The sequence below is a fragment of the Solanum verrucosum genome, unplaced genomic scaffold (genome assembly GCF_900185275.1).
Source record: "Solanum verrucosum unplaced genomic scaffold, falcon-dt-bn FXZP01000038.1, whole genome shotgun sequence".
Lineage (NCBI taxonomy): Eukaryota > Viridiplantae > Streptophyta > Magnoliopsida > Solanales > Solanaceae > Solanum > Solanum verrucosum.
Window position 1 is genome coordinate 1,926,600 of NW_026020564.1, and position 26,826 is coordinate 1,953,425.

Below are 26,826 nucleotides of genomic sequence, written 5' to 3' on the forward strand. Positions count from 1 at the left end.
GGAGTCTTGATCCACGGACACAGACCACGGACCGTGGTCTGATCTACGGACCGTGGGTCTGTTCGTGAGTCGGGACTTAGCCAATTTTCTGAGCTAGTTTGGGGAGGGGTTGCAGTGGTGAACCATGGACCACCAGCACAGGCCGTGGTCTGACCTACGGTCCGTGGATGGTGACCGTAAGTTGCACCTGCAACTTCTCAAAATCTGTATTTTTGTCTGTTTCGAATACGGGGTGTTACATTATCTCCCCTTGGGACCATTCGTCCTTGAATAAAGACTAAACTAGCTGAAATAGAGGGAGTGGGCTGGAATCCCTACCACTGAACACTGAGAACTCAATTTCTGACTGAACTGAGTTCCAAGAATCATGCAAATACACTGAAAATGCAAGTACAAACTGAAGGAACATGATTCTAAGACTGAATTTTTGCATGAATGACTGAAAAACTGAAGAGGAACTATTACCTCAAGCTGGAATGGAATCGGAAGGAAAGAGGTGAGGATACTTGGACTTCATGGCTGCTTCTGCTTCCCAAGTAGCTCCCTCTACTGACTGACTCCTCCACAAAACCTTGACTGAAGCGACTTCTTTATTTCTCAACCTTCTAACCTGACGATCGAGAATCTCAACTGGTACATCCTCATAAGAAAGGCTATCTTTCACGACCACACTCTCTAATGGAACTATGGATGCTGGATCACCCACACATTTCTTCAAAAGAGAAATGTGAAAGACTGGATGCACTGCTGCTAAGTCTGCTGGCAACTCTAACTCATAAGCCACTTTACCAATCCTTTTAAAGATCCGGTAAGGGCCTACATAGCTGGGACTGAGCTTCCCTTTCTTGCCAAATCTCATCACCCCTTTCATAGGTGACACTTTCAGGAAAACCCAATCATCAACTTGGAACTCTAGTTCCCTTTTTCTTACATCTGCATAAGACTTCTGGCGACTCTGGGCAGTCTTAAATCTATCTCTAATGAGTTGCACTTTCTCCATAGCATCAAGGACCGAATCTGGTCCTATCAAGGCTGCTTCACCTACTTCAAACCAACCAACTGGAGATCTACATCTACGCCCATACAATGCCTCATAAGGGGCCATCTGAATGCTGGAATGGTAACTATTGTTGTAGGCGAACTCAATAAGAGGAAGGTGATTGTCCTAACTACCCTTGAAGTCGATCACACAAGCTCTCAACATATCCTCTAAGGTCTGAATGGTACGCTCTGCCTGACCATCCGTCTGTGGATGAAATGTTGTGCTAAGGTTAACCTGAGTACCAAGACCCTTCTGAAATGACTTCCAAAAATGAGAGGTAAATTGAGGACCTCTATCTGAGATGATAGACAAAGGAACCCCATGCAACCTCACAATCTCATTAATGTAAAGCTTGGCGTAATCCTCCGCCGAATCTGTAGTCTTGACCGCCAAAAAGCGAGAAGACTTAGTAACCCTATCAACAATCACCCAAATGGAGTCATGTTGTCTGCGAGTACGAGGTAAACCTGTGATGAAGTCCATGTTGATCACTTCCCAATCCCTTGAGTCATACCCCCTGGTTTATGATGTTCTACCTTTACTTGCTGGCAATTGGGGCACTTAGCCACAAAGTCTGCTATATCTCTTTTCATACCAGTCCACCAATAGACTTCCCGCAGATCACGGTACATCTTAGTGGCGCCTGGATGAATAGAATATCTGGAATTGTGGGCCTCTGCGAGAATATGCTGTCTCAATTCACCCACATCAGGAACACACAATCTACCTTGATAGCGAAGTACACCATCTCCACTCTCTGATTGTGGACTGCACCCTTAAGTTCAAGCAAGATTGGATCACTATCTTGCATTTCCTTAACCTCTACTACCAAAGAAGATTCTGCCCCATTCTGAACCGTTACACCACCATCTGATATGCTCATAAGATGAACTCATAGGCGAGCAAGTCTGTGAACATCCTTTGCTAGCTCTTTTCTTTCTTCCTCAACATGTGATACACTACCCATGGATAATCTGCTAAGAGCATCTGCTACTACATTCGCCTTACCCGGATAGTAATGCACACTCATATCATAATCTTTGAAGAACTCAAGCCACCTTCTCTGGCGAAGATTTAACTCTCTCTGGGTGAATACATATTGAAGGCTTTTATGGTCTGTGAACACATCTACGTGAACACTATACAAGTAATGTCTTTAAATCTTAAGTGCAAACACCACTGCTGCTAGCTCGAGGTTATGAGTTGGATAATTCTTCTCATGTACCTTAAGTTGTCTAGAAGCATAAGCTATAACCTTACCTCGCTACATCAACACACAACCTAGGCCAACTCTGGATGCATCACAATAGATCACATAACCATCTGAACCCTCTGGTAGAGTCAAGATAGGAGCTGTAGTCAACCTAGTTTTCAGTTCTGCAAAGCTTTTCTCACAATCATCTGACCATTGGAACTTAAACTTTTTCTGAGTTAACTTAGTCAATGGAGAGGCTATGGATGAAAATCCTTCCACAAACCGTCTGTATTAGCCCGCTAGACCCAAGAAACTTCTGATATCTGTAGCAGAGGTAGGTCTGGGCCATTGTTTCACTGCATCTATCTTCTGGGAATCTACTCGAATTCCTTCACTAGACACAATATGCCCAAGGAAGGCAACTGATTGTAACCAAAACCCGCACTTGTTAAACTTTGCAAATAACTGGTGATCTTTAAGAGTTTGCAGAACAACTCTCAAATGACTTGCATGTTCTTCCTCATTCCTAGAGTAAATGAGGATATCATCAATAAAGACGATAACGAACAAGTCCAAGTACTGCTTGAACACTCTGTTCATCAAATCTATGAAAGCTGCAGGAGCTTTGGTTAGTCCAAATGACATAACTACAAATTCATAATGACCATACCAAGTTCTGAAGGCTGTCTTCGGAATGTCACTATCTCTGACTCTAAGCTGATGATAACCTGATCTGAGGTCTATCTTTGAGAAATGACTAGCACCCTGAAGTTGGTCAAACAAGTCATCAATCCTGGGGATGGGATACTTATTCTTGATTGTGACCTTGTTCAACTGCCTATAGTCAATGCACATTTTGAGAGAACCATCTTTCTTCTTCACGTACAACACTGGTGCACCCCATGGCGAAATACTAGGTCTGATGAAGCCCTTATCTAGAAGGCCTTTCAACTGCTCTTTCAATTCCTTAAGCTCAGCTGGAGCCATTCTGTAAGGAGGGATAGAGATAGGCTGGGTATCTGGAAGGAGATCAATTCCAAAGTCTATTTCCCTTTCGGGAGGAACTCCAGGAAGATCTTCTGGGAACACTTCTGGAAACTCACTGACTACAGGAACTGACTCAAGAGTTGGAGATTCGGAACTAGAATCCTTAACTCGAACTAGATGATAGAGATAACCCTTTGAGATTATCTTTCTGGCCTTAAGGTAAGAAATGAATCGACCCATAGGCGCTAAGCTACTATCCTTCCATTCTAGGATTGGTTCGTCTCGAAAACTGAAAACGAACAATCCTAGTTCTACAATCGACTGAGGCATAACATGAATGTAGCCAATCCATGCCTAGAATGACATCGAAGTCTACCATTTCTAACTCTACAAGATCTGCTGAGGTGACTTTCTGAGAGACTGTGACAGGGCAATTTCTGTATACCTGTCTAGTTATAACTGGGTCACCGACTGGAGTAGAGACTGAGAAGGGTTCTGAAAGAGTTTCTGGACTAACACTGAATTGGACTGCTATGTAAAGAGTTACAAGAGACAAAGTAGCCCCTGGATCTAACAATGCATAAACATCAAGATCAAAGACTCGTAACGTACCAGTGACTACATCAGGAGAATCTTCCTGATCTTGACGAGCCTGAAGAGCATAAAGCCTGTTTTGGCGCTGTCCGCCACCAGTACCAGAAAAGTTACCCTGCTGAGTCGGGCGACCTGCTGGTGCTGCTGAAGTTGTAGACTGAGCTCTACCATTATTTCCTCCTTGACCTTGTCTTGAAGGACAATCCTTCAATCTATGACCAAACTGGCCGCACCCAAAGCATTCTTCCTTACCTGCAAAGCACTCGCCCGGATGGTTCCTACTACATTTCGGGCAAGTTGGTTAGGTTTTGATGCCTGAAACACTACCTTGAAACTTAGAGCCTGGCGCCCTACCTTTCTGATCATTACGGAACCTGGGGAATGGAACACTAGCTGATGAAGGGGCTGGAGTCGAAGACTTCTGCTGAAAATGTGAGCGATTTCCACCACCCGATTTCTGTTGGGAATACTCGTAGTTACTTGTTCTTGCTTTCTTAGTCTCCTTAGCCTGTTCCCTAAGCTTATCACCCTCAACCTACTGAGCATGAGTCATGAGCCTAGAGATGTTCATGTCTCCCAACAACATCGCATTCCTACACTCTGTTTTCACTAAGTCTGACACTCCATAGAGAAACTTATTCATCTGAGCCCTGGAATCAGCAACCATGTGAGGAGCATACCTGGAGAGTTGGTTAAACTTGAGCCCATACTCTTGGACAGTCATGTTACCCTGCCTTAAGTTCATAAACTCCCGGGCCCTATCTTCTCTCAACTCTATGGGAAAAACCCTGTCTAGAAAGGTTTCGCTGAAACATTCCCAAGTAATAGGAGCAGCATCTATACCCCTGTTCTCCTTCCACTGAGTATACCAGATATGAGCTACATCCTTAAGTTGGTAAGATGCCAACTCAACCCGATCATTCCCAGTGACCTGCATCACCTCAAAGATCTTCTTGATCTCATCCAAGAAATTCTAGGGATCTTCACCAGTCTGCGATCCTAAGAACTCTGGAGGATTCATCCTAACAAATTCACGGACCCTTGCTGCTGCTGATCCACCATTTGCATTCACAGGAGCTTGAACCCGCTGATTGTTCTGGTTAGCGACACTCTGAGCCAACATCTGAATGGCATTCCTGAATTCAGCATTCGACACTTCTTGATCTGAAACTGGAGGAGCTGCGTTTGCGTTCCTGGCATTCGCATTCCTAGCATAAGCTCTACGAGGAGGCATGATCACTGAAACGTAGAACGTCGAGTTAAAATGGAATTAAATCATACCTTACGCACGATAATAGTAACAAGAAAATGAAGATTTTTCCTAAAGACACTTTGTAGCCTCCCTCTCATTAGATGTGGTGTGCACTACACACCCATGAAAAGGACTCTACATAGTACGGCTTTTCAGACGTCCTAGGACAATTAAACCTAATGCTTTGATACCAAGTTTGTCACGCCCCGAGCTACCCCCGAGACGCGGACACGGGACCTAGGACCACAAGTGATCGTAAGCTAACCCTGCTGGCATGATCATGAGCATACTAAAGATAATAAACTGATGCGGAAGCTAAATCATAAATAAATCTGAAAAGATGGGGAATACCCATATACTATATCTGAATATATCAAATCTGAGAGTTTAATACAAAAGAAATATCAAATTCTAAACACTAAGCTGAATCTAACTATGTCTGGATTAAGCCTCTAAACTGACTAGAAATGTTGGGACATGCCCCAACTAGATCTAGCAAAACTGAAACTATAGACTAAAAACGATAAAGATAAACATGTCACTAGTCCTCGAAGAATGAGGACTCACCACTGATGCTGCTGAACTGAAGATCGAGAACCGATCTAAGAGTGATCTGGATACTGAGAACCTGAACCTACATCACGAGAAGATGTAGCGCACGTATGCGTCAGTACTTGAAAGGTACTGAGCAGGCAGGATAGAGTAAAGCTGAAAGAACATATAACTGAACAAAGCAATAAAGCAATGAAATAATTTGAACATGATATAGATACTGAATACTGAGCTAACTGAATGCAACGACCAATTTATAACACGCTGACTGAATACTGAATGAACTGTAAATGTGGTCAATGCAATAGAGTCTGACTGAACTGTGGGAGCTACTAATAACCGACATAAAACCACATGAGCTAAATGTGAAGTCCGATGTATACGCCCCATCAAGAGGACCCAATATACCCTGGCAGAGGTATAGAGGCATGCTGGCGTGATCACTAAACTGATGTTGCCCACAAATGGGACTTACACCTACGTGGCTCGTAGTTCTAGGACTATATGGGTACGCTAAAACCCTCGTCCAACTCGGTATTATGCTACTCCCAATGAATTAAGTGGTTAACTAGTTATGACTGAATTTTTGTAAATACTGGATAGCTCGAAACTGAACATGCCAACTGAGAATGCAACAATTAATCTGATAATGATGCATTCATAAACTGAGGCATGTAAATCTGACCTAGCATGTGTAATTCAAGAACTAAAGAAATACATAGCTAGGGTTCTGAAATTCATGCGATAAACTGAGCAATAACATGATAATCTGATTTGGAACATTTAAATAATTAATTCATGATGATCTGTTTAAATTCTAGAAACCCTAGGTCTGTTCATAATCATGGAATCAAGAATCTGACTGAATTCTAGGGACCTAATGGGCGAAAGGAACCCACTAATGAAATCCCACATACGTGGTGACGAATTCCACGGAGAAATCTTTCGATTTCGGGGCTGGAACTGAAGAAACCTCGTTGCATTCTTGAACTAGGGTTCTTGACCTTTTTCTCCTTCTTGATTCTAATTTTCTAAGTTTTGATTAATGATTTTGACTAAGGTAAGTTCTAATTATGTTTCTAGGCTTAAACTGATTAAAACCTCATGATTTAGGGTCTAAATGACGTATCTTAGGGGTTAAATAAAATAGGAAAAGACCTAAAGACCCCTGAATTAGCTGCTGTCGGAGTGACTGACGGACGGGACTGATGGTCCGTCAATCAATCGACGGTCCGTCGATTGGGTCCGTAGGTCGAGTCTGCCCGACAGGGCTTCACTAAAACGGGTATAACGTTTTACTCAGAGGTCGGAATTTAGCAAACTCAGTGGCGTTGGAAAGAGAATTCAATTATCTATCTAACCATAGGTCATGGGACACATAATTCGTTTTGTTCTAAAAGTTATGATCATATGAAGTTGACCCATCAATATTTTTCATCTAACTAGCTGCTAACCTCATCTACGGTCAGACCTACGGACCGTGGATCGAATGACGGTCCGTGCTGGTCGACCGTAGTTTGTGTCAGAGGCTGGTAAGGGAAGTCTCGATCCACGGACACAGACCACGGAACGTGGTCTGATCTACGGACCGTGGGTCTGTCCGTGAGTCGGGACTTAGTCAATTTTCTGAGCTGGTTTGGGGAGGGGTTGCAGTGGTGAACCACAGACCACCAACACAGGCCGTGGTCTGACTTACGGTCCGTGGATGGTGACCGTAAGTTGCACCTGCAACTTCTCAAAATCTGCATTTTTGTCTGTTTCGAATACGGGGTGTTACAGAGTTGGTCAACCAACCTCTTGTTTCCGGGATCAAGACTTCTGTAGAAGTAGTCCAGGAGTGCCATATCGGGAATGTTATAAGTTGGGCATTGAGTAATCAGGTCATTAAACCTTGCCCATGACTTTTGGATCCGTTCACCTTCCAATTGCTTGAAGGTGAGGATACAATCCCGGAACATCATCATCTAATGGAGGAAACTTCATTAGCTCCCGATTAGTGCTCGCCATGTTTGCTTCCTCTGTTTGGATACAGACAAACTAACAAAACTAAACTAAAAATTAAGTTAGTAGACTACGACTAAGAAGAACAAAAAAAATTCTACTTATAAAAAAATTCTCAAATAACACATCTCCCCGGCAGCGGCGCCATTTTGATGTTTGCGTAATCAATGACACGTCTTACAATTCGGGTTTCTACGATCGTGCAACAGTATAGTAACTCAACCAAGGGTTCGGGTCGTGTCCCAAGGGAGTGGTTTTGAGAATTAATAGAAACTTAGAATTTCATTCTAATTAGTCGTACCTAAAGAAGTTAACGAATAAAAACATAGTAGATAAAGGGGGTAACACAAAAGTGTCAAATATCAAATGGGTTTTTTGTCACAAGTAAGCTAAAATTAGCGAAATCAACAAGGAAATCTAAGCAATGAGAGGGAGATTCTTGGGATATGACCGGAATACGGGTTAATCTAAATTATTGGGTACATGCTTTCGACATAAAATTTATAGAGTAATAGTGACTAGGCTATGCTTTCTGTGGGAATAAGTTCTCTCTCGAGCAACTTACCCCGTTTCAAATGGATTCCTCTCGGACACCCGCTTGCTACATGAATACCAGCCTACGCCTTACCCCACTCACTCTCTCGAGTTGAGTGTTAGGATATGGGACTAGGGCTCACCCTCTCGGGCAGAGCCTCATGTCGACCCATTTCTTAGGACATCAATCTAGTGGTCTTGGTTTCGCGACTTCTCTCTCGAGCAAGCCGAAAACACATGAGTGAACTTGTATTTGCAACTACAAATCCATTATATTCAACCACAACTACTAGATGAAATCACCATTAAACTACATTTAATCTATCAGCAAGCAAGACCCAACAATTATCTTAACCCATATTCGTTAAATCACACCCTAAGAATTGGGGTTTTTAGCCACACATCAAGAGATAGAAATTGATACTCAAATGAGCTTGCATTCAAATGGGTATGAACATTTAAGTCTTGTTACAGGCCAAGAATGAAGAATCCAAGAGACCTAAGTCCAAATCCTTTGAGATGAAACTTTTTTCTTCTTCAAGTCTTCAAAACCCTCTCAAACTCAGAGAAAAAATATGAAAAGCTAATATTGTAGACTGAAAATTACAATAATGTTCGATTCTAAGTGAAAATTATAATAATTGTTCCACACTAAAACTAAAACACTAACTAGTATTTATAGTTTTTACAGATTTTTGCTGCAGTGGATCATTCAGCTTCGTTAGTCGGAAACGCCGATCATCTCGGCGATTCTCCCTTTGGTGTAGTTTATCGCCGTCTTGCACCAGCCTTCAACATCGACGTGCTCTGGATTATTTGGCAACATGGAACTGCTTCGCGGAACTTCTTGGCGATGTGCCGACTGCTTTCTTTTTCCGCCGACTTGATCCTTTCCTTCAGGGCTCAGTACACTGGAACAAAAGGCGAATATGCAATTTGTTGGCGATTCACCGAATGGGTTCGGCGATTCGTAAATGTTCATTTCTTTGTTCTTTCGGCTTCTTTTGCTCATTTTTGCTAAGTAGTGTCCATGCTTTACCTCAAACTTAAAATACCTGAAACTTAAAGGTTTTCATCAGATATCGGGATAAAACATGCATTTGAGGACACTAATTACATCAAAATATATCCCTAAATGAGTCCAAATCGTGGACTCATCATCCACTACTAGGGATCCACCCACAAAAATGAAAACACACTAGAGCATAGCTAGTGAATCATACTCACAGCACTAACAACTATCATAAATACTCCGACCTTTTGCCTTATTATAAACCAACACTTTTAAAAATGAAGCCTTTCTTAGGTACTTAACAATTAATAGTAGTAAACTTATGACTCAACCCAGGTGTAAGTCCTTTCAAATGCTCAATACCGGATACAATTGATCATTTCTCACCTTTCCAATTCATACCATGACAAAATATATCACCACAAATGTAGACTTACAATGGAAACTCTGAATTGTAAATTAACTGTATAACACAATCCCATTATCTATCAACATTAGCTTATACCTTGAAGATTTTTATGAAATCATGGATCTCCGCTTATCATCGATCACATCTCCATCGATCTTACAATATCTTTCGCTAACAATTCAATCGCACTCATTACTAAACTCAAAAACAAAAACAAAGCACTTATCATCACGCTCAAGCTAATGTCTGCACAATCCTTTCTCAAGACTTTTTCAATAGTTTTTAACCCATCTGATGGAGCCATGACACTATTAACATAGCCAAAATAAAACACTGAAATCACGCGTCTTTGAACCCAATTATCTACCCCTCTGAAGATACCTCTTTAGCCTTAAGAATCCAATGAAATATTCTTACTCTCACCTCTCTCTAAAGGTTGTACTACATCCCACTATTTTTCTTCATTATAACTCTAGCTCTTTAAAATTCTATTCGAGTGGTGTCCCATCATCTCTTAAAACTTTCCACACAACCACTTTACTCACAAAATATTGGAAAACCACAACCTTAGATACTCGCAAGTCGTAATTACTATACAAGAATTTGCTTAACCAACAATCTTATTATATAGCTGTATCCCATCACAATCCATCGCGAACTCTTATTACCATTACACTCAGTCAGCCCTGATTATCACTATGAAGTCAACCTTTTCATCAACATGATACCTAAAGCTCAGGTATACTCATCAAATTTTGAAGGACTAACACAATCTTGGGGCGAACTTTCTTACTAAAATCTTCAATTTCCTTCACCCAAGTATACTCAATGGAACTTTCTTTATCCATAAACTTGTCATTCTGGTATTAATCCACTCCCTTATGGATTTAGATAAAATCATCAGTCCTCATATTACCCTCATTCTTCTTAACAAACAAGAAAGGAGCACCCCACTTGGAAACACTAGGACGAATGATACCTTATCAAGAAGCTCTTGAATTTGAGCCTTAAGCTCTCTTAATTTTTCCAGAGCCATACAATACAGAAGGATGGAAATGGGACGAATGTCAGTTTCCAAGTCAATGCAGAAATCTAAATCTATATCCGGAGGCATACCAGACGAATCAGTAGGAAGCATTTCTCTAAATTCTGACACCACAGGAAATAGACTCAATAGAGGGAGACTCAACCTCAATATCCCGAATATGAGCTAATTACGCCAAACAATCCTGCGCCACCAGTTTCCTACCCCACACGAAAAATATGACCTTAGCTTACTTAGGCTTGTACCCCATTCCCACTCTAACCTTTCCCTACCCGGGATCTCTAGAGTTACCGACTTAGCATTACCAGTAAGCACAACATAATAGGGGGACAACCAAGTCATGCCTAAGATTATACCAAGTCAGTCATAAGAGAACATAACCAAATCAACCCAAATATGAAAAATCCATAAACACAACAGGACAACACGATATATAGAGGTGACTATGACTGACTCTCCAACTGGGGTAGAAACATGGATGGGGGCATCAAGTATATCACAAATCATATCAAATTCAGAGGCAAATAGCACAGTTACATAAGAATAAGTAGAACCCATATCACACAAAACAATAGTCATCCGGGCACAAACAAGAGTAGAACTAGAGACCACTGCATCACATACCTCAAACTCGGTCTTGCCCAAAAAAACATAAAACTGAGCCATGTCCTCTTGACGGGCAACCTCTTTGCCTGGCTGCACTACTCCTCTACCTGCATTACCATTTCCCTAGCCTCCACAGCCTCACTGATGTCCTTCTCATATGCCTAGGTTCTCTACAATTTTAACACACCTTTTAACTTATATTCGATTGATGAACTCTGAATTAGATCGCGAGGGTTAGTTCGGATTTATTTTTTGTTCTATAAGGAGACTTGGGAAAAATAGAGGAGATGGGGCTGAGGTTCTGTCTCGCCATGTCCCGCTCTGGTGGCCTCGCGCTGGCAGGAAAATCCTGCCCTAACGGCTAAGACGAAAACAGAACCCAGGCAATAAATTTTTCTTGGGTTTTTCTCTTTTCTAAATCTCTCAATGGTTTTTAGCTTTACTGAGCAATTTAGGATAATTCTTTGAACTAGGATAATCATTGTCAAACCCGAGTCAATCCAACTCATTCTCATTAATTCAACACCATAACCCACACATCCCCAGGATACACCCAGACACTCACGCGGTTATCAGTTAGTCGCAACACACGTCCAGATTTCTCACTTACGAACCACATCGTAATTTTTCTAGACCCTTGCACCTAATCTCGTGATGAATTTCTTTTCACAACAAGTTTCACGACACTCAAGTAGTTACAACTTGCACACAAGCCCAAATTCCTTAATTAGTTCGTTCCATAGACGACCATTACTGATCATTTATGCTTTATACGACCTCTAAGGCCAGATACCAATTGGAACTTTCTCGGTTCTAATTAACTTGCTTATGTCCCTTCAGTCGGGACTATGGTGTCTAGTTCACTTCGGTGAGATACCAATTGGAATTAGGAGATACCAATTTGATTCAACTCATACCAAAAGTGACAATAGTAGCTAGCGAGACCCACAAAACTGCTAATTTCAATCATAGAACTTGGTCGAACCCAATTCTTAACCACCTTAATCTTTAACTAATGGTAATCAGTCTCAGAGGAAATCGATGCACCGTGCAATTGGTCAAAAATGTCATCTTTCCGAGGCAATGGATACTTGTTCTGAATGGTGACCCTATTCAACTGTTGGTAGTCTATACACATCCTCCCTTGTTAGTGATGGTGTTACCACTTTTGTTGCTCTAGTTTGGACCATAGAGTGAAGGAGGAAAGATACTAATTGGATTCAAGTCATAGCACGAAGGAGTAGAAAGAAGTGAGTTTTTCCTAAAGTCCTATAGCCTCTCAAAGAAAAGTACGGACGTCATCATACCGTTCCGCAAGACTCTACTATACTCGTTTTGGTACAATGAGATCAACGAACCTAGGGTTATGATACCAACTTTGTCACGACCCAGATCGTCGTGATTGGCACCCACACAACCCTCCGGTGGGAGATCCATTACTACAACCTAAACTAACAAATTTTATAAAAACTAAGGCATTTAAAGATACAGAAGCAGGTTTAAATGACTATAAAAATGGAGTCACCATAAACTCCAAGGTTTTAACAAACAACTAACCAAACTAATTCGAAAGAACAACCCCTAGAACCTAAAAGTCATTGTACCAAAACTCTACTAACGACAAGTCTAAGAACAAGGGGTACAAACCCGAAACTAAACAACACTTTAAACAAATAGTCTGAGTTCGAAAAGAGCAGACTTAAAAAAGAGAGATCCACGGTAGACTGAAAGAACTGGCTCACCCTTGAATTCGATCACGCTCAATAGTTGTAACATCTCGCAAATTGAAATAACTAAGAAGAAGTCAAGAATTGGAAATAGTGATTTTAGGAAATCATGACAATCTGGAAATTTGTTTAAGTTAAGTTAAGGATGAGTTTTGGTCAACTTCAAACAACCATAACTCCTAGTTCAGAATGAGTTAGGCGTGTTTCCAGATATCGTAGGAAATATTATGGAATAATCTTTCCAAATCCACCCAGTTTGCACGATTCCGAGTTCGTATAAGTGAAATATGCCTATTTGAAATTGGGTTGTACAATTAAGGAAAGTCTAAACCGGATTTTGAAAGGGTAGTTTAGTCTTTCCTTACCCAATTTATTAAATCCATTTTTAGTAAATTACTTGGGGTCTAAACTGAGTTAGTTCAGTTTATGCAATTAAGAAATACGCTAGGGCTTTGAGAGAAGAGAAAGGAGAAGAGTAAGAGTAAGATTCATCACTTCGTAAGGAATTGATTTCGGGTTTCTTCAAGGATTTGATCCTACTAGGTATGTGAGACTCTCATAGCATTGAGTTCATTCAGCCACGCGCCAAACATGTTTAGTTCAGTGAAATTTGTTCTAAAAAGGTTGAAAGTTTGATGTTCTTGATATGTATATCTTGAAATTGTTTTCGTTCTTGAATTGGGCTACGTTGAGAAGTCCTGAGATCTTTATGTCGAGTTTTAGAGTTTTTTTGAGTTAGGTTCTTGGGTACATATGTTGGGTATCTGAATCTAAAAAGAATTTGAGAAGGATAGTTGAGTTTAGGCAAATTGGGGCTGGAAAATGAAGAAGGAAAAAGTTGAGCAGGTTCTAGCACGTAAGTCCGCGTTGCGGACTTGCTCCCTAGTGAACAAAAATTAGCTCCGCGTCGTGATTGGGACGCGGATTCCTCTATCTAAAAATTTTTATGATCAAATATTTAAATGCATCTCCGCGTCGCGAACTTGTTTCCAGACAGTGATTTCTTGATCTTTTCTCATGTTTAACTATCTAAAAACACTCCTAAACATCATGAGATCTTTCCTATCACAAATAACAGTCCTTGAATCCATAATTCAATTCAAGAAAAGTTAAGAGTCAAGTCAAGTAAATTAGTTATGAGTCAATTTAAGAGAAGTTTATAAAGTTTTCAAAAGTCTTTTACAAACATTTTAACTTTGTTTCAAGACTTAAAGTTCAAGTTGAGTAAAGAGTAAAGAGTAGAGATTGAAGTTCATTTATTCAAAGAAGTATAGTGGAACTAAGTATTCCCAAGAGTTAAAATGTTTTTACATTTGAGCAAGAAAGGAAACTGAGATTTCAAGAGAGCTTTTAAGCTAAGTTTCTGAGTAATTATCTCAAACCAACGAAAGAGTTTTGTTTTTACAAACATATGAGCTAAGTATATTTTGGGAGTAATATTGAGCATCGATATAGGGATGATTCTGAGTTCAAATAACTCACGTCTCCATAAACCGTGTAGCCATCATGGGTAGTAAAGGGTCACACTTTTTAGATGACTCTTTAAGATGCTTTTAGCATAGACTAGTGGATCCACTTAGTTAAGTGTTTTATATGACGGCAAAGTATAGGACAATTCTGGTAGTGTGGGCAAGACATTGTACCACCACTTAGGCTCATAGTGGTGGTTGTCGGTTAGAGAAACTCCCACATAAATTATATTACTTTATTAATAGAGTAAAGTTGAGTTTTGTTATTGCATTTTCTTTACCAAACTAAGTTGTTTTCCATTATTTTTACAAGCTTTCTATATATTGCATATGGTTTATCACTTTATATTGAGTTAAGTTATTCAGGAGTTGAGTAAAGCCAAGGTAAGTGTTTCTTTCAGATTCTTTTCAAGCCTATGTTATGTTTAACATTCCAACTCACATACTCGTACATTCAATGTACTGATGTCAGTTGTCTTGCATCTTCCTATGATGCAGATACAGGTAACCAGGATCATCACCCAGCGCCTCGTTGATCCAGTTGAGCACTCAGAGTCAGTTAGTGAGCCTCCTTTCATTCCGGAGGACTCCTTTTACTTTGTTTTCAGTATTTCATTATTAGGATGATCGAGGGTCTTGTCCCGACATCCCTCTTTGTTTTAGAGGCTTTATAGACAGTCAGATAGTTAGTAGTTCAGTTGTCTTTACATTATCATTTCATATGTTAAGACTTGTGTTGCCATTTTGGCCAAGTTGAATGTTGACTTTTAAACATTCTAAGTTATTTTATTTAACAATTGAGTAAGTGCATTTGATTATTATAATAATGCTTAGAGTCTTTTGTTGAGTAAGTAAGTTAGGCCAAGGGTTCGATTGGGGCCAGCAATGGTCCTCGAGTACCAGCCACATACGGGGTATAGGCTTGGGGAGTGACAATAGTCACTTAGCTGAGGTCTATTAATAGTTGCCCGAAGATGCTCTATACTCAACAAAGAACAAGCAAGTGCAGTATCAGTACACAACCACATTGTCCTGGTAGAATCACGCGGCTATCACAATAAGTGAAACACATGAAAGTAACCACAACATTATAAAACAGGCATATACCGAACATTTACGATATTAGTCATCTTTTCAGGATCAATGTAGCATCATACGTTTTCAATAATACATATTGGTTATCAATTCAGAGCAACATACAGTCTTCCAATATCAATCATCTTTAGATATGAACGTAATCATCACAAGTAGATACACAAAAAAATTCAATGGTCCCCTCACGGAACCCAATTCAATAGTACTCTCATGGAACCCACACGCAAACTGTTAGCATACCAGAACGTGGTACCCGATCCAATATTTATGCCGGAACGTGGCAACTGATACGCTCAAATTACACCTCCCTAAAGAAATATAAGCGATCATTATCAAGTAAAGAACCCAACTTGGAGGTTGGGGTCGATCCCACGAGGAATATGATTTAGACTTAAACTTAGCTTACGATTATATTCTTTTAGTCAACGTATTTTTGAAACAAGTAAAAAGGGGGGGTTGTGAAACAAATGATTGATTGTTGTCAAGTAACAAGTGAGCAAGATTCAAACTTTGTTGTTATCAATGAGAGAAAGTAACTAGGGTGTACGTGTTCCCCATAAACTCATAACGCGGTAATCCCAGTATTAGTAATCTTTTCCTAGTGTATTACATGCAAAGTGATAAGTTAGGTATCTCTAATTCCTTGGTCCGGCAACTAGAGAATTTCACCCCACACCTTGGTCCGGCTACAAGTGTATAATTTACTAACTCTTACACTTACCTCATATTAGACATCACATCAATCTATGGATTATTTTTCACCCTCACACCAATTGACATTAGACTATTAGATAGTATCACACTAAATCTATGTTGATAATTCTTTTTTTATTAACTACCTCCTTGGTCCGACAAGTAGCAACAAGGCGAGTTCTAACGTTTGCAACCGCTAAAATAACTTCTAAACGAAAGAATTATCAATGCATGCAATAACACTATTGAAGAATTACTTAGTTACTATTCATAGTTTGTTAATCGTTCATGGTTCACACAACCCTAGTTATGGATTTAGTTACCCAAAATAGCAAAAACACAATTCATAAATTTAGATGAAGAAATCATGAACTTACGTAATGAGAAGAATAAACCCAGAATCTCAACTTGAATTTCAAAGTAAAAATCTTCAAAACCAACTTAGGAAATAAAGAATTGCTAAAGTTGCAAGTTAATCTCCAAAGCCAAAAACTAGAATAAAAGTAAGAAGGTCTAACCCCCAAAAACGAGGTTTACATTCCCTATATATAGAAAAACAAGTCCCAACTAAAAAGGAAATGAAATAAGGAAATAAAGTTTCTGGACACAGTTGTAATTGACGAGACTGACCTACGGACCGTGGATTGACCTACAGTCCGTAGGTCCCTTTTGTGATTTGAGACTTGGGCAATTTTTCAACTTCACAAATCACCAACTTCTCAGTACCGAATGACGACTCAACAACACGGACCGTAACTCGATCCACGGTCCGTAGATCATCCTCCGTAGTTTCATACTTAGATTTTTGAAAATAGGTACTGGAACCACCTTCTCTGAACCATTTAACGGAACTGCACGACGGCCCATAGGTCTATCTACGGTCACTTGTAACCATGATTCCACACTTCGTCATGAATTCCCTGTTTTTCCTCCAAGCCTTACCCATCGATCTACGCCCTTGACCTACGGACCATGACTGGACCAATGGTTCGTAAGTCACATTTGTAGGTGGCTTTTTCTGCAACATTTCTTCAGTTGTCTCCTAACTCCCACATCCGAACTTATTTCTTGCAAACACGATAAAAACACATTAGTACCAATACAAAATGGCTCTAGACACACACAACTCTTAAGTGAAATGTATTAAAAATACTGTAAACTCACGGTATATCAGCACCCTCAACTTAAATTCGTTGTTTGTCCTCAAGTGACCCACTAAGACTATAAACGACACTTGTGTAGAAGCAAGCATTCAAGCAGAAGCAATCACATGGCTCTCTATCCCGACTCTCTTTTTGAGTGCAAATCTTTTCTCTTAGACTCAACAAGCTAAGTCATGCGGATCAATATATGACAAAGATCAACCAATCAACATACAACATACACTGTTTTACTATCACCAAGGTACCAACTTTCCGATAATGTAACTAATGCCCTTACTTCAAACGAAATCCCTTTTTTACATAATGAATATGATTTTGAGTACAAGGATTCACTCAACACTCACGCTCAGAAGTAATTTCAAATACAGCTAGTGCTCAATACCATAGGCTTGCCCTTATTTTCACTGCGTAGACTCTCCAAACTAGTTGCTAGAATCACTATAGGACTTTTCTTAGCTTGTAACGTAGGCTCGGTGTTAGGTGTGGTACATTTAGGTACTTTTTAGTGACTTTCTGCCCTCCTTGACATTACATTGGCTACTTACCTCTTCCTTGACCTATTTTTGGCAACTTTACATCTCAATTTCTTTCCCTTAACTCTTTTCTACCAAAGATGTGACTTTTTGACTTTTTGATTCTTATTTCTCATTTTCTTCTTTTTTTCACACTTTTCTTTTGCTTCTTTGCACAAAGTCACATCCTCTTCCATACTTTCTCCTTTTTTCAACACGAAACTCTTTTCATACCCTTTTTCCATTTGGCTTCCTTTTTCATCGCCACCCTCAACTTATGCATTTTGCATTAGTTGAGGTGCACAATGTCCGATGTCGGACCAGGGGCCAAGATCAAGGTAGCTTTTGGGCTTAGCCACCCTCAACTTAGGCTTTTGGCCTAAGTCGAGGTGCACATGTCCAAGGAAGGACCGGGGCAAAGACAATGCTTTTAAGGGAAGGTGAGTTAGCTGAATCAAAAGAATTGGTCAATTTTAGGCTCAACTATTTGGATTAAAAGGGAATAATGCTACCATTTGGTTAGATCATTTTAGGCTTAAGTGGACTAATTTAAACAATAGTTTATGATCACTTCCTAACTTCTATCCTAGATTATCCTAGCAGGACCAACGGGGCAAGTTCTAGATTGGCACAAAATTGTCTGAACAATCAACCATTCTCACACACTCTTGGCACATAGTTTCATTATCAGATTATCAGATTACCCAGTTCCAGTTATAGCTTAAGTCATGAGATCAAGTTAGTTCTTTATCATGTCATACTCAGAGCCAACACATTCTACTCATTCTAGCCTACAGATTTTAGCACATATCACAAATGTTGGATAGGTATCATTTTTTTTCATTCATTATTATGCCATCATGCTTTATTCTTTCTCATGCTTCTAGACAAACATTCCTAACACATGCCGGTTCAACAGAAATTAAAACAATCTCTTGGGGAAAAAGAACACAGGCAAGAAAACCCAAAAGAGGATTATGAGTTGGTTACTCAGACTTCACCCTATCACTCACAATCCATTTACCCCAGCCCCAACAAAATAGAGTGTAATTGTCCCCAATGCACAAAAAGTAAAGATTAAAGGATTGGGTAAAGCAAACCTGTGGCACATAGCGCCGAAGACTCATCAACAAGCGGGTGGGTTCGGTTTCCCGGAGCCTGCTGAAACAACACTTGGGTCACCCTCAGTAGTGCCCACATCATCTATTACAACACCCTCAATATTGATATCAATCACTCTAATCGTACCATTAGTGGTGCTCACATCATCTCTAACAGTAGCAACCGCCTCTGAAATAGGCACAAAACTCGATGCACCAACAGTACTCTCACGAACCTTCTGCTGGCGCAACTCCTCATCTATTATGGAAATTTTTCTAGGCTGCTCATTCTGCTTGCGCTCCCTCTTCTTTTCCCTTGCATCTTTAGTAGCCTTAGAGGTGTGGCTAGATCAGTGTCTCCTACCTCGGACACGAGTGGACTCAAATTGCGGTACATACTCGTTGTATAGAGCACCAAGAACTGTATCATCAACCAGTGCAGTAGGTGCAGACTCTGGCTCATCTATGTGTGGGGAAATGATGGCATTAAGGTCGGCCCAGAGACTGTCCAACTCAGTCCGAAAAGAGAAGAGCTCTCTGGCTGGGGCTGGTCGTGCGAGGACCCTCAACTCGAACGGGTCCAGGCGCTTATGAACGGTCTGGATCTTTCGGTTCATCATGGTCTTCATCATAATCTCGGACTCTGCAATAGACCGCTGCATTCATGTCCTCACATGTTGGAGCAGTGTGGCCATCTAAGCCTCCAATTTCTGAACCCGAACCAAGGACACAAGAGCAGCTCTTGAAGACGGGGTGGCTCTGGATGAGCTAGGGGCCCGACTGGCGCAAGAGATGGGGAGGTCGAGGAATCATCAGTGTGGGTTGGAAGGGCAGGGTCAACACCCTGCATCTACTCCACATCAGCCACAAAATCTACTCTTATTGGCGGCACCGCAATCTATGGACCACATCGCGGGGTAGCTACGTTGGCCTCATCCCGAATAAGGCCGTTATGAAGGGTCTCGATCGCCTGTACCAAAGTGTCACAATGCTAGATAAGCACCCCAGAATCCCTGCACAACTAGAAGATCATACATGGGAAGGGTAAAGTGGCGGTGGTCCTGAATGCCCTCTCATGGATCTTCGCAAACAGCATGCGAGCAAAGTCGATCTTGAACCTTTCTACCAAGGCCGCAACCATCACTGCTCTATCCTAAGTAAGCGCATTATCGGTCTTAGTGAATGATACCCTGTTCCGCACCAAATGCCAGAAGAACTTGGCTACCAAATTGAGGGTGGCCTTCCAAATACCCAAGTGCGGTGTGCTGACCCACTCCGCACACTCTCCATCCATAGCTATGTGCCTGGCCAACCAAAGTAATATGGCCTCCCTCTGCTCTGCATTTCGCTGGAACGGTCCACTCCTCATAATATCCCACCGGTAGTCAAATTAGGTGGTGTTGAGTGCCCACTTGGTGCCCGGACCATTGAGCAATCGGTTAATGGTGATCTGCGATATGTCACTAAAAAGCCTCGGACTAGAGTAGAAGTGAGAGGGGCCTGGGTTGTGGGCTTGGACCTCTTGTCGATAGAACCACGGAGTGTGGCAGCATATAAGGCATATAATTCTCTCACTATCTCCTCGCTATAGGTCCTAGTGCTCCGATCCATCCACTTGTATTTGTGTTTTTGATAGAGCCGTTGGATGTCGGGTATGGTGTGTAGGCTCTCCGTGAGAACTCTACGCTCCTCAGTAAACAGCCCCTCCTTCTTCCTCTTTTAATTTAACATCGAGGCATCCCTGTATATCTGTCATTATTCAAGCTTGGATTCGAGGTAGGTGATGGTTGTGATTTCATGTTGGTGTGATATATGTTTGTAATTGCTTCATTATAATACGTGTATGTATGTGAATGTTGCACTATTGAAAACACTACTTGTGGATGAGGATAATTGAATAATTGTATGTCATGAATCACCTCTTGTTGTATGATTTTGAGAATATACATTGTGAATGTGATTGTGGTTTGTTGAATGGATCAGGTGTTGTGTTCCGACACACTAACTTGGATCAGTTGCCACATTCCGGCATAAACATGGGATTGGTTGCCACGTTTCGGCATAAACATGGGATCGGTTGCTGATATGCTATGAGTTTATGGTATTTTAAATACATTTCACTTTAGAGTTGTGTGTGTCTAGAGCCATTTTGTATTGGTATTAATGTGTTTTTATCGTGTTTGCAGGAAATAAGTTCGAACGTGGGAGTTAGGAGAGAACTGAAGAAATGTTGCAGAAAAAGTCACCTACGAACGTGACTTACGGACCGTAGGTCTAGTCACGATTCGTAGGTGAGGGGCGTAGATCGATGGGGTAGGCTTGGAGCAAAATCAGGGAATTCTTAACTAAGTGTGGAATCACGGTTACAAGTGACGGACTGTAGATAGACGTACGGTCCGCTCTGTAGTTCTGTCAAATGGTTCAGAGAAGGTGGTTCCAGTACCTGATTTCAAAAGTCTAAGTATGAAACTATGGAAGAGGAGGATCTACAGACCATGGATCGAGTCACGGTCCGTGTTGTTGAGTCGTCATTCGGTACTGAGAAGTTGGAGATTTGTGAAGTTGAAAAATTGCCCAAGTCTCAAATCACGGAAGGGACCTACGGACCGTAGGTCAGTCCACGGTCCGTAGGTCAGTCTCGTCAATTACAACCGCGTCCAGAAACTTTATTTCCTTATTAGTTGGGACTTGTTTTTCTATATATAGGGCATGTAAACCTCGTTTTTGGGGGTTAGACCTTATTACTTTTATTCTAGTTTTTGGCTTTGGAGATTAACTTGTAACTTTAGCAATTCTTGATTTCCTAAGTTGGTTTTGAAGATTTTTACTTTGAAATTTAAGTTGAAATTCTGGGTTTATTCTTCTTATTACGTAAGTTCATGATTTCTTCATCTAAAACTATGAATTTGTTCTTTCTATTATGGGTAACTAAATCTACAACTAGGATTGTAGGAACCATGAGCGATTAACAAAGTATGAATAGTAACTAAGTAATTTTTAAATAGTGCTATTGCATGCATTGATAATTCTTTCGTTTAGAAGTCTTTTTAGCGGTTGCAAACGTTAGAACTCATCTTGTTGCTACTTGCCAGACCAAGGAGGTAGTTAACAAGAAAAAAATTATCAACATAGATTTAGTGTGATACTATCGAATAGACTAATGTCAATTGGTGCGAGGGTGAAAACTAAGTCATACATTGATGTGATATCTAATATGAGGTAAAAGTAAGAGTTAGTAAATTATACATACGTAGCCGGACCAAGGTGCGGGGTAAAATTCTATAGTTTCCGGACAAAGAAATTAGAGATACCTAACTTGTCACTTTGCATGTAATACACTAGGAAATGATTACTATTACTAGGATTACCGGGTTATGAGCTTATAGGGAACACGTACACCCTAGTTACTTTCTCTCATTGATAACAACAAAGTTTGAATCTTGCTCACTTGTTACTTGACACCAATCACCATTTGTTTCACAAACCCCCCCCCCTCCCCCACCCTTTTTTTACTTGTTTCGAAAATACGTTGACTAAAAAAATATAATCGTAAGGTAAGTTTAAGTCTAAACCATATTCCTTGTGGGATCGATCCCAACCTCCAAGTTGGGTTCTTTACTTGATAACGATAACTTATACTACTTTAGGGAGGCGTAATTTGAGCGTATCAAATTTTGGCACCATTGTCGAGGAATAAGGCTTTTAGATTAAGTTTAACTACATTATTGAACTTAAGTCAAATATTTCCTAATTTTACTTTTTTTTCTTTTGTTTTTGTTTCTCTCAGGTTCCTACTTTAGTGTATGCCAAGTACACGGAGCCAAAGTGAACCACTTACTCCTTAGGATCTAGAATTGAACAGAACTTTGCGAAGAATGAATAATCAAGGAGTCCCAGTCAATCTTATCAGAGGAGATTTAGGTGATGGGGTTGAGCTGCAGCCTCTGAGGGTTGGTGATGAGAATAATCAGGTTCAAGGTGAGAATCTATTGGGAGATGCATTGAGGGTACATGATCCACCAGGACCAAGACTGCGTGATAACTATTGGGTCAACTTTAATGCTGCTGAATCTGAAGGACCTCTTGTTCTACCCCCTCTACCTCCGGGGCATACATTTGTGGTGACTAGCAGTTTGATGCAGATGCTTACAGTGAGGGATTTGTTCTCTGGTTTGGTATCGGAGGATCCATATGCACACATAGCCAAGCTGATGAGTGTTTGCAAAAGTTGTGTGGGTCGACCGGACTTGGACATGGATGTCATTGGATTGAGAGTATTTCCTCTATCATTGACCGGCGATGCTGCTGTGTGGTTTACCGAGCTTCCTTAACTAAATCTACACATGGGACCAATGAACTGATGTGTTCCTTGAAAAATACTTTCCAGTGTCAAAGAAGTTGAACCATAAAGATAAAATCAACAACTTCGTAGCACTACCTGGAGAGTCTGTGAGTAGTTCTTGGGACATGTTCACTACTTTCATAAGAGGTGTCCCGAATCATCGTATTGATGATGAATCGCTGAAGGAATACTTCTACCGAGGTTAGGATGACAATAGTAAGGCGGTGCTTGAAACTATCACTGGAGATTCATATGGTGAGTGCACTTTTAAGTAGATTGCAGAGAAACTGGAGAAGATTTCTCGGAATAATAAAGCGTGGAGCACTAGAAAGTCCAATACAGGGAGAAACACATTTGCATTTCAAGCTACAACTAATCAATCTGCCGATGAGATTCATGAAAAAATGGCTCAGATGAGTACCGAACTGGGATTGGTGTTGGAGCATGTGAGCAGAGGTACTGTAAAGGTAAATGTTGTCAATTATTTGACTAGAAATCCACCACCGGTTGAGGAGTGTTACTATGAAGAGGATATTTATGCGGTGAATTATCAGACGGGGGGTTTCTGAGCCAACGCCCAAGGTTCCAATACGGATAATTGGCACCAAGGTCAAGGAAACCAAGGTCGAAACTATGGCAACTACAACCGAGAGGGTCAATATGTCCGGGATGGGAACTATAATCGCGACAACAACTACAACCGGAATAATTGTGGCAACAGAAACGATTGGGTTGGGTCTTATGTTCCTCCTCAAAATCGGGTATCTGGTAATAGGGAAGCTGGAGGTAATATGTCACGTATTGAGGATATGATGCAGAAGATGATGACGAGGTTTGATTCGACTGATGAGAATGTGAAGGAGATGCGAAGTGACTTGTCTGGTATTGGTCAAAAAGTTGATGCCCATGCAGTGTCAATCAAGCATCTTGAGCAACAAATGACTCAGTTGTCTACTACAGTAAACCCACATCAACCTGACACACTTCCTAGCAACACCATCCAAAATTGAAATGGCATTGTATGGCAGTCACTACTCGAGGGGTAAGCAGACAATTGATCCACCTATGCCATCTGGGGTTGAAGTTGAGGCTAGTAAAAATGATGATGTGATTAAGGTAAATGGAGAGTTCGAGATTGCGACAGAGAAGAAAGTGGAGATAACTCAGAAAGTTGTTCCCATACTTAGAACTCCACCTCCTTTCCCACAGAGGTTAGTAAAGAAGACTGAAGAAGTCAAATACCGCAGTTTTATTAGTATGTTGAAGAACCTTCCATCAATGTGCCGTTGATAGAAGCTTTGGATCAAATGCTTGGGTATGCGAAGTTTATGAAGGACTTAGTAACTAAAAAGAGGGCTGTAAGTTTGGAAGATGATGATAAGTTGCAACATTGTAGTGCTATTGCTACAAGGACCCTTGTGCAGAAGAAGGAGGATCATGTTGCTTTCCTATTCCTTGTACCATTGGGTTGCTACATTTTGCAAAGGCGTTGTGCGATTTAGGTGCTAGTATCAATCTGATGTCATTGGCTATTTACAAGAAGTTGGGTTTAGAGGATCCAAAATCGACTGTGATGCGACTGCTTATGACTGATAGAACTGTGAAAAAGCCCATTGGTGTGCTCCAAGATGTACTAATGAAAGTTGAATCTTTTATCTTTCCGGCGGATTTTTTGATACTTGATTGTGATGTTGACTTTGAAGTTCCCATTATCCTTGAGACACCATTCCTAGCCACTAGGCGCGCCTTGGTTGATATGGAGAAAGGGAAGATGAAGTTCCGATTGAAAAATGAAGAGGCAACTTTCAATATCTCTAGGTCCATGAAGTAGAGTAGTGAGCTCAAATCGGTTTCTATAGTGATACATGTTGTAGAGAATGGTTCTGAGGTGCCTATTGAAGAGAGGTTGGGTGTTGATGCACTAGCAGCGGTAATGATAAACTTAAAGGGTGATGGTATTGAAGACTATGATGAATTGGTCGTTACACTTGATAGGTTTGAATTCCGTTCAAAACCAAAGAGATTGGAGTTAGACTTGAAGAATCACGACTCTCCACCTGCTAGTTCGTCTGTTGAAGAGGCTCCAAAATTAGAGCTTAAGGCTCTACCATCACATTTGAGATATGTATTCTTGGGGAAAAATGGTACTTTACCGGTCATCATTGCGGCAGATTTGAATGTAGCACAAGTTGAGGCATTGGTTTCCGTGTTGAAGAGGTTTAAGAGAGCTATTGGGTGGACTATTGCGGACATTATTGGGATTCCTCCTGGTATTTGTTCTCATAAAATTCAACTCATGCCGGATCACAAGCCTAGTATTGAGTACCAGAGAAGACTAAATCCGCCTATGCAAGAGGTAGTTAAGAAGGAAATCATCAAGTGGTTGGATGCTGGAGTTATTTATCCCATTGCAGATAGTAGTTTTGTGTGTCATGTTCAGTGTGTGCCCAAGAAAGGTGGATTATTGTGGTACCTAATGAGAGAAACGAGCTTGTTCCGATACGGCCCGTGACTAGATGGAGAGTCTGTATGGACTACCAGAAATTAAATGCTTCGACATAAAATGACCACTTTTCTATGTTGTTCATGGATTAGATGTTAGACCGATTTGTGGGTAAGGATTGGTATTGTTTCCTTGATGGGTATTTGGGCTACAATCAGATTTCTATAGCCCCGGAAGACCAAGCAAAGGACACCTTCACTTGCCCTTATGGGACTTTCGCCTTCAAATTGATGACATTTGGGTTGTGTAATGCTCCTGCGGCCTTCCAGCATTGTATGATGTCGATATTTTCTGATATGGAAGAGGACACTATTAAGGTACTTATAGATGATTTCTCGGTGGTAGGTGACTCTTTTGATAGTTGTCTGGACCATTTGGCCGAGGTGCTTAAAAGGTGTGAAGAGTGTAATCTTGTGCTCAATTGGGAAAAGTGCCACTTTATGGTGAAATAAGGGATAGTTCTAGGTCATCGAATTTCTGAGAAGGGTATTGAGGTTGATAGAGCGAAAGTTGAGGTAATAGAAAAGCTTCCACCACCTATCTCTCTTAAAGGTGTTAGAAGTTTTCTTGGGCATGCAGGCTTCTATAGGAGGTTGCCGATCACTTGTCCAGATTGGAGGAAGAAGCTATGCTCAAGCTTGGTGATAGAGCTGAAATTAATGATGCTTTTCCAGATGAACATGAATTGGTTGCTTCCTATAATCTGATTCCCTAGGTTCACAGACTTTGCTAACTATTTGGTAAGTGATCTGGTGCCATCGGATTTGTCTTTTCACCAAAGGAAAAAGTTTATGCATGATGTGAAGAAGTTCTTTTGGGAAAGCCTTACTTGTATTGTAGTTGTGCTGATGGGATTATTCGTCGTTGTGTGCCCGAGGTTGAGATGTTGAGTATATTAGAGGCGTGCCATGCATCGCTTGTTGGTGGGCATCAAAGTGGCATTCAGACTGCATATAAAATTTTGCAGTGTGGGTATTACTGGCCTACCATCCA

At 40.8% G+C, this 26,826-nt stretch overlaps 2 protein-coding genes across 2 annotated transcripts in view; one reads left to right on the plus strand and one right to left on the minus strand.

The window, feature by feature from the left end:
• The window catches only part of LOC125810235 (red chlorophyll catabolite reductase, chloroplastic), a 1,038,333-nt gene that overhangs the window by 920,446 nt on the left and 91,061 nt on the right, over nt 1-26,826 (minus strand). The gene's annotated exons all lie outside the window — the stretch shown is intronic.
• LOC125810277 (uncharacterized) lies at nt 24,342-25,161 on the plus strand. Its single transcript, XM_049489783.1, has 2 exons — nt 24,342-24,585; nt 24,755-25,161. The coding sequence occupies exons 1-2, from the start codon at nt 24,342-24,344 to the stop codon at nt 25,159-25,161; spliced, it is 651 nt and encodes a 216-aa protein (XP_049345740.1).

Excerpts from the sequence above, each read along its gene's own strand:
- LOC125810277 (XM_049489783.1), top strand. The coding sequence starts at position 24,342 with ATGGCATTGTATGGCAGTCACTACTCGAGGGGTAAGCAGACAATTGAT. Across the intron at positions 24,586-24,754 it reads CAAATACCGCAGTTTTATTA|AAGAAGGAGGATCATGTTGC; the intron begins GTATGTTGAAGA and ends ACCCTTGTGCAG.